The sequence below is a fragment of the Phalacrocorax aristotelis genome, chromosome 1 (assembly GCF_949628215.1).
Source record: "Phalacrocorax aristotelis chromosome 1, bGulAri2.1, whole genome shotgun sequence".
NCBI lineage: Eukaryota > Metazoa > Chordata > Aves > Suliformes > Phalacrocoracidae > Phalacrocorax > Phalacrocorax aristotelis.
In genome coordinates this window covers 79723683-79735750 of record NC_134276.1, presented here as the reverse complement: position 1 = coordinate 79735750, position 12068 = coordinate 79723683, and the positions used below count along the sequence as shown (strand labels likewise).

Genomic DNA, 12068 nt, shown 5'->3' with positions numbered 1-12068 from the left:
AACATACTCGGGTGCCTAAGATACCAGTAGGTGCCTCTAGTTAGGCACTTGAATTGAACTTCTAATTCCTCTTGCTTGTTTAATTTAATTTATGTATTGTATTCATGTGTGTGCACGAGATTTAATTTCTTATTGCATTGCAGATTTATAGTCGTTTGAAATTATGATTCTTTGCTGTACTTAAACTCTGATCAATCAGTTGTGCTATGGTTTATTTCTTGTTACAATGGCAAAAACACTAGCCTACCTCATATTTGTTAAGCACTTTCATTGAGATTCCTCCATTTCAATGGCAATAAGAAATCTTGAAGTTGTATCATGATTTAGTATTTATTTGCTGCTGTCTAATTATAAGGGGGACATACATATTTTCCTTTGACTTTGATGAAAAGAAACATATGTCCTTATCTGTTATACATGTACGTAGGAAGCATAGCTTTTTCAGCAGTAGTCTCCTCAGATTCCGATTTGAGATTTTGCAGTGTGTGTGTCTGTGTGCGTGCCCATGTTTGTGTAATTTTTCCCCCCAGATTTCAGTTTTTATTCATGTGCTGTAGTGAAACATTTATTTGAGCCAGTAAAGTGTCCACCTCTATCCTTTTTCATCCAATGTGATTTTAATTCTCATGATTGTTTCTCAAGAATTACAAATACATAGAATCTTAGAAGAGGCAAGCAAGTTGATGTCCAGGGTCCAAATGCTATGGCTTCAGACAGAGTGAAAGCAATCTTCTTGAATGAAAAGTTGGAGGTTTTGTAATCCAATTCTTTTCACAGCTAATTTAACAGATAATTAATGAGGAGAGGGAAGTAAAGAAGGCTTTCTGACATCCTGCGTGTTTAAGCATTTGTGTTGCTTTAAACATTTGAGTAATACGTGAGACTAACTCACATTTAAATTAAATGTAGCCAGCAATCAGGTGTGGTGTGTTGACTGGTTGGTTTGTTTGTTTGTTTTGTGTTCGAGTTTTTCTCTAAATTCTAACACAATGCAAATAGGATAACAATTATTTTAATAAATTTGACTCAAACTTCTTCATGAGAGCTATTCAGTTGACAAACTGCAACATTTCATAACATATTATTTTTAGGTCCACAATCTGGACATTATTAAGCATTTCTATAAGAAGAAAATGAAAATTGTGTTCATAAGTCTGGTATGTGATATTTAAAAATCAGGAGGCTATTAAATTGAGTGTCTTTAGCTATACAGTTGAGTCTTTCACTTTCAAATAGATTAGCATATAATTATCTTAGACACCTGTAGGAAGATTTTCATGTTCTAAAATTACACTTTTTGATTCCTTTTTCTTTTATTTTTTTCAATTTCTGCTTGGTTTGCTATGTATTACTTAATGGGATGAGGATTAATTTTCAGTTTCAGTTTTAAATCTGGGGTAAGAATTTTATGTCCTTCACCTGGTGAGTCTGTGATATGGAAGAAAAATTAGTGTATCAGAAAAAAGAAAAAGAGAGAACTGTGAAATTTTAAACACTGAATTCTTAATTCACCTTAGCTTGCAGAGCGAACCACTTGGCAGTATCAAGCAAACTGGGGGATATATTTTTTCTTTTTTCCCCTTCCTGTTGTTAGGCAGCTTAATACTTCAAAGCCCCTTTGCTTGTGTTTCTGCTGTGACACCTTTCCCGTGTGTTTTATGAGTCTTCAGGATTACTCTTAACTTTTTTTCCTTAAGTGTCATTGGTTAAGAAGCATTTGCAAAGAGTTGTACAGGTGCTAAGAGGTTTTTGTGAACCATTTTCTGCCCTGTTAAGCAGTCCAGACAAGGACGCTGGGTCTTTAGCTGATCTTTTGGCTCAATGTCCCTTCTAGTTACTGAAGAGGAACATGGTGAAGAGTGTTCTGGCAGGAGGCAGAGCATGTCTTCTGCACTGCTGTGTGTTCACATGATGACAGGTACGATGATGGGAAATGCCCCCTATGCATCTCATTTGATTTCATATTGGAATCATCTGCTGATCTCAAGACAAGTAGGTTACTGTTGTTAAGCAGCAAGCATTTGTCAGACTGCAGGGAAGATCGTCGTGTATATTGTAGTCATGGGCTCTGCTCTTCTTTCTTCTGTCTGTGCGTCTTCTTCATACTACCTATGTTAAAGCTTAAAGCTTAAACTCCATTGCATACTTCTTATCTATTCAGAAAGTAAGGCCATGTCTGCATGAATAATTTCACTATTTATTATCTCTGTAAAGATATTTTTACATAAAAGGACATGTTGATAAGTGGATTCCCCAGTTTCTCTAAATAAATCTCATAGAAGCAACTACTTTCCTCATTTTTGCCTTTCATTGCTAAAATGATAATAATAAACATACCTTTAGAGATACAGAAGGCAAAGACATGCATGAGAAGGAAATTAAAGCATGATTAACAGCAGTAGCTGGCATTTCAAAGGAGACAAAAAGATAAACAAACTGGTAGAAAAGTCACTGTTCAAGATCTTTGCTGAAATGAAGCCAAGAGTTGAAAGGACCTTTTTGTGTTAAATTAAATGTTATTGACCTTCTTTTTCAAAGATTTGTCTGGGGGAAAAGACAGGAAGGATTGTTTGTTTGTATTTAAAAAAAAGTAGTTTGAAAACTAAAACCACCTTTGACATAGAGGCTGATAGTTGCTCTTGCAGAATTCAACCTGAAGTTTACTCTTGCCAGAAACCCCCTGGAAATACAAGTGGGCGTGTTCTGCTTGAGTAATCTCATGTAAATGCAGAGATGCCAGCAGCACTGTAATAATGACTATAGTGTCTTTGAAGGCACTCTGAAGCTTCTGTTCAAAGACACTCTTAAATAATTAATTTTTTTTTCAATTTACATTGAATATGTAATGACATCCCCCAAGTACCAGATTTCCTTCCCTTCTTTTCTTTCTCCTGGAAAGAATAGAGTATTTTAATTAAGACACTGCTTGCTAACCTGTATAGTAAAAAAAAGTTATAAAAGAGCAGGTCCACATAGTTCTTTGTTGTGACCCTCAGTAACTTTTTCTTAACACAGAAGTGACAGCTTGAGAAACCTAGGTACCTCTGAGGTGATCTTAGAAGTCTAGCTTCCCCTGTGCAAATAAAAGGAGGCAATTTTGTCCACTTCGGTATGCTGTCTGGCTGCTGGCAGTTCATTCTGTGGTCCTACTTGTAGAATCGGCTGCTCAGCTGTCTGTATATGGTTTTAATCTTTTTTTCTTTTTTTTTTTTTGGCAGATACTGAGCATCTCTATACAGTAGTGTTCGAAGAGATCTGTGGGCGTTTTGGAAAGACCTATACCTGGGATGTGAAATCCTTGGTCATGGGTAAAAAAGCCCTAGAAGGGGCACAGATTATTCGAGATGTTCTAGATCTTCCAATAACCAAAGAAGAGTTATTACATGAAAGTAAAATGAAGCAGGAGAAGATATTCCCTACTGCTGAATTGATGCCAGGTATGTTTCTCGTCAGTATTCATAAACTGCCTGTGGAATTACTTAAATACTAAGGTAGAAATTTTTAATCTGCCTTCCACAGAACAGTTTCTTACAGATTCAGTTTCACCACTCACTCTTGTTTTAGCAAGTTTACTCATATCTACCTGTTAAAGACGTATTTTGCCTGTTAAAGGGTACTGAAAACTTTTTTTTTTGTTTATTTGGATAACAGCTTTTTTTCCTGTGTGTTTTAAAAGACAAAAAAAGACTAGGTAAATGTGCATTAATTCTGTTTTGTAAACCAGACATTCTTTATAATTGTTGTTGGTAGCTGTGTAACACAGCAAGTTAATTTTCTCTGGCTATAAGCATAGTCTGATTTTGTTGAGCCCAAATACACTTCTAAATGTGCAGGCAAATGTATGACTCCATGTGTTCTTTCAACTGGGATTCATATCATCTAACGTAAATATTGAAACTTAAGCAAGGTATCCGAGCCAGCTGCATGTCAATGGAGAGGAAGGGTTTCTCAGGTTATCCTAAGACAGGTAAGTTTCATCATCTTCTGAAGATACGTATCTTTTACCGGTGATTGTGCAGGAAGCCAGAATGAGTGGCTTAAAGCAGGTACCTCAAGACAAGCAAGAGGATGAATCTTATGTGGTGTGAATTCATACTTTTATATTCCATTATGCTTACATCTGAAATGCTTAGAGAAAAATCCTCAGTCATGCAAGACAGGCAATACCTAAAGCTAGAATTGCTGTTAACTTTTTGTACAATGTTAAACTTCCTGGAGCAAATATCAATAATTTATGAGGGGAAAAAAAAAGGAGGGAGGAGCGAGGGAGGAGAGGGGGAGGAATGAAAAGAAGTATTAAAAATTAAATAACTGCATGTCACTATAACAAGTCTAACTGTTATAATTTTTTCTCTTTGAATGTGTGCTTGTTTGTTCTGACAATCTCTGCAGCACATTAATGATGTTTGAATTTTCAGATGCTTTTTTATACCTAGTTTCATAATGCATTAAGAGGATGAAAGTTAAAAATACATGATATTTTAGAAACAAATAAGCAGCAAAAAAAAGTGTAATATTTTTAGGCAGCTTAAAAACTTGAGTACTTTGTGCAGCCGACCAATTTAGCTATCTCATGATGTCTTTTATATGCAAGATTTTTAAATTTGCATCTTTCTCACTTGCAGATCCACCTAAAACTCTAAGCCTAGTTAAACTCTCCAGGACAACAAGAAAGATGGAGTGATGTCTTTTTCATTTTTCATGTCTTTCATATAACTTTGCAGCTATATGTTTTGCAAGACAAACAACAAAACCCTCGCCAGGGCTTAGAAAACGCCAGATGGACAGACTGGGTGAAATGTTAGGAGGCACAGAGCAGAGTTGCTGTAACATAACAGCACAGGTAATAGATGCCATTAAGTGGATATTCTGTGCCTGCTGAGGATTGTGATAATGTGGCTGAGCTGGCTTGAACAGAGAGGTGATGGAACAGATTAGCTGAAGGAAACGTAAACTTTTGCTCTGTTTCTGCCTTCAAAAAGTGAATTCTGGGGTCACTGAAGCTGAGCTATTATAGATAAAACAAGCAAAATTATTACTGTGACAAGCAAGTAAACGTTTTTATCATCGCCAGAATTGTTCAACTGATTATCTTTTCAGTTCAGCTAAATACACCTGATAACTTTCTTCAGGCTGTTTTCTAAAGCAGAATTGATGTGAACTTCAATACTTTATGCTCACTGGCCATCGTGGGGAGCCAAGGCAGCCTTGATCACTGCAGTAATGGGATCTGGACTTTACTTGGTAGCAGCATATGAGGTACAAGTTGAATTGCCACTAATTTTGAGGAAACTAGTTTGATGTCAGCTAATAATCTAGAAAGAAGTGGCTCTGGCTGCTTACTATTTAGTTTCTTTAAGAATTGGCCTGTTCTTCAATCTGATAACCAGGTTTTTTAAATCTGATACTTTTCTTATATCCTTTTGTACCTTCTGAGGTTATTTATTAATGCAATCTTTGTGGATTTATTCTACAGCCTCTTTATGTTCTTTAAGAACGGACTTCATGCGGGTGTTGTGTAAGATGTAAGACTAGTGATATTTTGAGTTTACAGTGTTCTCTGACTAAACTAATCTTTCAGTTAGTTACAGTTAAATACAGGGAAATGAAAGTTAATTGTCAGATTCATTAATGGCGTAAGATGGCTTCTGACATGCTGAGTTTATGGCCATCTTTTGACAGTTAATAGGCAGGTGAGATTCTATTTCTCAATCAATTACTATTGTTTTTCCAAAAAATAAGACTTAAGTTTGGTTTGGTGGAGAGCAGTGCTGAATGACAACCAATGATGTCTGAAAAAGTGACTCAAGCAAAGCAACATTCTGGACATAGAATGAGTCAGCTATGCACATGTTTTTGCCAGCAATAACAACTTTGTTAATCCCCAAATCAAGTAATTGGCAGGTATATCAGTGATGGTTAAGGATCGTGTGGAATTTCTATGAACACACGATTGGCAAAGCAGTTCTTTGCCTGACAGGCTATATTACAGCCGTGGCACGTAATGTACAACACTTCTGAGGCATTAGTGGTTGAAGACAGAATTTTGACTATTTCAGTAGGGCTGAACTGACTGACAAGCTTCAATACATCAGGCTGTGGTCAAAATACAGATTTAATCTATGAAGATTTCATCAATCCATTTCTAATATGGAATTTTCCAGCAACTGTTTGAGAGTTTTTCACAGATTTATTTTTAGTTCTGAAAGAATCTTAGGGAAGGCTAGTTTTGATTCACTAGAGAAAGAAATTAATCCAAAACAACACCGACAAAATGACAAGGCTGCCACTTGGTCTGTTTTTCTAAATAGTTCTGTCACAGAATGCAGGCATTGTTATCTGCAAGAGTAACATAGTAGGCTTTCTGTTTCTGCAAATGCAGTACTACATTGCAGGGAAGTGGTTTACCAGAAGAATAAGGAGTGACATTCACCTATACATGTATAGGTGTGCTTTTTCTTAGCATAAACCCAGAATATACACAGAGCCAGAAAAACCTAACTCCCAAGTTTCACAGCTGCTAACAGTTACTATAATCATGTTAGGGTAATGAAATTAATGCAATTCTTTCATAGCAGTCTGGTTTTTGGCTCATTATCACCACAAAGCACAGATCCTTAAGGTTTGTGTGGTTGTGTATGCTTTTCAGATGTTTTCCATTCCTGGGTCATTTTCATGATAACTGGGATATTTTTTTTTTGTTGTTGCAGCTCCTGTTCAGCCAGTGCAGAATGTGATGTGCAAACTATTTTCTCGTTCAAGGACAGTTGACTGTCTCTTGCTGACATGAGGAGGTAATTTCATAGCTCAGCTTTAGAACCAAATGAAGCCAGTCAGAAACCACAAAAAGAGAAGAAAGAAAAACAGTTCAAGTTCCAAGGGTAACTCACTTTAAAGTAGTATATATTTTTTTCTTGAACAGTGCCATTCAACCAGCAGTGTACTCCAGCTGTTGCTTCATTGATTCATGATGTACCCATAACAGTTAAACAGACTTCCTACCATGTTATCTTTTCTTCTACTCGCTTTTATTGTTTTAATGGTAGGAAACTCTAGTGAGTCCATGTGGGCACAGTGAGCCTATAGTCCCTGATCTCTATCAATTAGCTGCGAACTGGAGTTATGCTGTTTGGCTAATTACAAACATTTGGCCTTTGCATTAAATCCAAAATTATTGCAACCCAAAAATGCTTTTACCAGGAAGTCAGCAATACAGTTGACAGAGGTTCTGAATTGTGTAAAATTTAGTACTTATATTTTTATGACAGCCACGCGTGTGTCAGTATGTCCAGACTAAAATGAGATTATCGATTTGGTGAACAGGTAGTCTCTTCCACCAGAAGGATCTTTGGTACTTTTTAGAAAGCAATAAGATGAGAAGACAGAATTCTTTATTAATAGCCAGTTGCCTTCCAAATTAGGGAGTAGGTTATTAGTTTCCACCTCCACTTTTGTAGCTCAGTGAAAGGATAACACACAATTGCTGATCATATTTTAAACAATGTCTCAGAACAAAAAAGAAACGGGTGGATCTGCGAGTTATGTTTCCATAGTCTCAAGAGATTCAGAAAAAGAATATAATAGACTATTCCAGTTGGAAGGGACCTACGATGATCACCTAGACCAACTGCCTGACCAATTCAGAGCTGACCAAGTTAAAGCATTCATGGCAATTACACCAAGTGGTGGGCAGCTCCATCTCTGTCACACTCTCACCTTCACAGCAGCAATACTGTCTTCACTTGAGGATTGAGGGCAAGGATAGATAATTAATAGCACTCTGCTGATGGGCTTGCAACTGTTGTATCATACCAGACTACATAAAAGATATTTTTAATCAGTTTGTGACTTACATGAACAGACAGCTGCTGCTTGTTCTAAGTGCGATTATTTTATTTGTTTTTCTTTGTTGGGTGCTTTTAGTGTTCAGTGGGTGCTGAGGTTTTTACCATAGAATTGCTTTTATGAACTTAAAGGGTTATCATTGGATTGGGTAGAAATCCACTCAACTCGACAAAGCTCTAAGTGGGAATGTTAGCTTTTCTTTGATTAAAGAGAGTGATAATATCTTGAACAGCTTTTAAGTTTGGTTTGATATCACATTCAATGTAGGAACTGTAAATGATTTTGAAAAAGAAGAGCAGTCTTTTCATTCAGAGGCTATATCCTTAAGATTTCCATTTGTGCACAACCGGACATAAATCATCAAGACATGCATAATGCATATGCAGTTACTTTAAACAATGTGTGGAGCATTTTGGTTTCCTTTAGTCTTTTTCTCAGCAGTAAATCTTTTCTTCCAAATATACACTGAACGCTCCTGGACAGCTTGTTTTGTGTAATGTTACAGCTAAATGAAGTGGACTTGAATATGGGTGTCTAAAGAGCCTTGATTTTGGTGCCCCAGAGGTCAGGTGTCCTCTGTTCTCATGTTGTCTGAGTGAGCAGAAAGCTAACTGTATCCACACAGTGGTGAATAAAGAGCAACACTCTGATAGATGTGTATGAAGATCTTAGATGGAGTGCTGAAAGTCTGCAAAAAGAGTGTGAAGTTGCATTTGGGCTCGGCATTTGTGTGCAAGCTATGTGAAGAAAGAACATGGTGACCACTATAGCTCTTCCAACAAAAATTTCAGTGCACAGGGCAAAGGTCTCTAAAAAAGTCTGTAGCCATGTTGTTTCTTCTGCATCTCAGCTACAAGATTTAGCAAGTACAGTTATATTAGCACGGGCTACATATTGTAGATGAGCTCCAAAAGTATAGCAGGGAAAGAGAAATAAAACATGCGCGTACAGCAGTGAAGGAAGAGAGAAACGGGATAGAAAGTGGTTTAGCGGACTAGTCAAAATTGATGCAAAAAGGAAGACAAAAAAGAATATTTTTTGGACAAGAGTAAGTAGCTCAGATTAAATAAATAGATTATCACCCCCCACACCCCGACAAGAAAACACAAGTGTATATAGGTACAATAAAATATGCATCAGGAAAGATTTGATTACCCATGAAATACAGGGTTTTTTTCTCCATTAAAAAGAACTTTGTGGGATGTTTCAATACCCCATTCCATTTTTCAAAGAAGGTTGTTTCGTCTCAAAAAGCTTAGGGAGAGAATCATTCCTTTGGCTTATAATTACAGCTGACAGTAAAATAAATGTGACTAATAGTACTCATTATTAAATTGTCAAATGAGAGTGGCCTGTATAGCTTACAGAAGTAAGGTGGATGAGTATCTTTTCACCAGTTAACTGGAGAACAAATTACATGTTGCAATTACAAAACACAGACAAAAAATAAGAATAGCACAGGAATTTAACCGGAGAAGTAATCAAATAATCAAATAACCAGTAACTAACTGGGGAGGCAGATAAGACAATTTAATAAGAAAAATGTCCTAAATAACTCACTTTTTCTAAAGTATTTCTGTAGTCCCTAAAACTATGTCAAATGATACACAGCCATTGTAGATAGCAGTAACATTGTTACTATAATCATAATGATTTGAGGCCTATATGAGAGGAGGTTTTAAATGAGAAGTAATATCTTTCATTAAACTAACTGAACTGTGGAGAAGCTTTTGGGCATAGAAAGTCATCTTCATATCAGTTTCAAAATACCCATTTGCTATTTTGATGGTTCTGAAGAGGTCATATGTGTTTGCTTTCTAAAAAGGCAACTATGAAGAGGAAGACACAAAATAATATTTTTAAGTCTATTCAAAGCTTTCATAATTTCCATAAATGTAGCCTTTAGCTTTCTGTAGTAGTTTAGCTTGAACTTTTACTTGGATCTGAAAATGAACAGGCAGAAACTATGGAAACTCCAAAATGTAACCTGATTTCATTGGTTACGTGCTGCTTGCATTTAATTAGAATAAGGAATATGCTGTATTTGTGGTGTTTTGTTTGTTCTGAGGGTTCTTCTTTCATTATATACTATCTTGAACTAAAGTAATCCTATGTTATACTATTTAATTGATTATGAGATGTCTGACACTGTAATTGTCTGAATAAGGACAACCCTGATCTGGAAGAATATAAAGTATTAATGTATATGATGGCTCTCTGTTCCAGCTTGATCAGAATGTTCTTAAACTGGTTAACGCCATAGCTAAATTAGTTGGAAACTATAGAGGAATATTATTTATGATGGTTGGTGTAGAACTAAAACCCCTGTGAGCTGTTTGGGTTTTGTCTGAGGATGGGAAAAATGGGGATGTGTCAGCTAAATGTCCTTCCTAGCAGAACATGTTAACTTTCAAATAACAAATTTAGAAAAAGACATAACACGCACACACAGAGTCTTCTCTATTGCCCACTGATTTCCTGTTTCTCTTCCTGGAATTATATAATGGTTAAAATACTAATAAATAGAAATTAGATGTAATTAGTACCTAGGTAGCACCCAAGGAAGGTCTAGAGAGATGCAAAAGAGGTAGGGTACGCTGTGATGTTCATGAAAGGATTTGCCACTGAAAATGCCACTGTTTGTTTATTTGAGGCCTTCTCAGCCAGGTGGGAGCTCTGTAATGTAATTTTGAAGCTTAACTTTGATAAAAGCTACCTTGTAAATTTTAGGATACTGACTGTTTACAATGCATGTTTTTGCTTAAAAGAAGGCCTATGGGAGTTCTGTTCATTTTTGAAGGGCTTTTTCTTACATAGCCTGTGTTCATCTTTTTAGGATTGAAAAAGGCATTAGAAAAGACAGTGTGACCGCCTGTGTAGGCCTGGGCATTTATGTGACTTTCTTCCTGCAGTCTGTGCTGGCAGTACACGAGCCAACTCTATTCCTGAAGCCATAAGACTGTAGGACTTCATCTGTGATAGTAAGACCATCAAACAGCGGATTTTCAGGTTAAGGTACTGACAGAGCTTAGTGTGTGATTGTCTGCCTGATGATGTAGTTATGCCTTCAAATGAATTGACTGCAAGTAGAAATAAGAATACCAGAAATCATTCAGCTGGTGAACAGAGGAAACTGAAATTATGGTTCAGTGCTAAAGCGGCATGAATAATCCTCATCCCTATGTCAAATGTTTGCTGAGTTTGTGATTGAGATCACTTTCTTTTCTATTTGAAAAGCATTCTTACAGTCTACTATAACATGTTCATAGCAACACTACTTTGGGAAAAGAGAAAAATAAAAAATGCTTTGTAAGAAAAAAAGTGCTTGGAGAAATATTTTAAAAAAAAAAAAAAAGCTTTATATTAGCTCCTTATTTGTCTGGAGGCATTTCACAAGAAATAGGTTTGAATCTGGGGTTCCAGAAGTGATATAAGTTAAGAACGGTGTTCTGTTCAGTGGTAGACAAACAAAAGAAAAGGGATGGTACAAAAATTTGAAAGTATATAAAATAAAATGTAGCAAAAATGTATGTGTTGTTCACAGTTCTGAAGTATTCTGTATGACACAGAGCTCATGTTTTTATAAAGCTAAAAGGAAAATAAAAATTCACTTTGTTTTCCATCAATTTGAATTAGCTCTCAGGAGTTTTGTATTGTAATTTTCACTTCATAATGAATAATGCCATTTGATTATAAAATGTGATAACTGAAAAAAACCATCATGTAGAAAACAGTGTTGTAATAGCATATAAATAATTAGGTAGGGACTATCATGAGATCATTTCAGCATAGCATTATTTGGTTTCCTGAACTCTTGCTGTACGTGTTTGTATTAGTCAATGAAAAGGAAGATGCAACAGTTAGCCCAAGGGTTTTGTTGTTCAGTGTAAGTCTTAATTTTAGTTTGTCAGTTGATCCAATGTATTAGTCACTGCGTTTTCAGCTGAATCTAAAGAGAACAAACACCACATTGGGAGTCTACTGGAGAAATAATACTTCTTTAAAAAAATATACACGTTTTCTGCAACTTTCGGAACAAAAGTGCTGATCTCTTCCTTTAAAATGTGTCTGTGGTCTCAGAAGAAATAACTTCTTTCTATTGGTTTAGTTTGTTTTCTTTTTCTTTTCCCAACGTTGCTAACTTCACTGATATTTGTGATGAATTGGGTTTTAAAGATGCTAACATTTAAATTTGATCCTTCTTTTCAGCTTCTGTATCTAAA

The 12068-nt window shown here is 36.0% G+C and overlaps 1 protein-coding gene across 3 annotated transcripts in view; it reads left to right on the top strand.

Annotated features, from left to right (window-relative positions):
- The window catches only part of PUDP (pseudouridine 5'-phosphatase), a 72974-nt gene that overhangs the window by 24205 nt on the left and 36701 nt on the right, over positions 1 to 12068 (top strand). For all 3 annotated transcript variants that reach the window (XM_075095006.1, XM_075094997.1, XM_075095014.1), the window contains one exon: positions 3219 to 3437. In XM_075095006.1, the coding sequence (XP_074951107.1) occupies positions 3219 to 3437 (219 nt within the window). The remainder of the gene's footprint in view (positions 1 to 3218; positions 3438 to 12068) is intronic.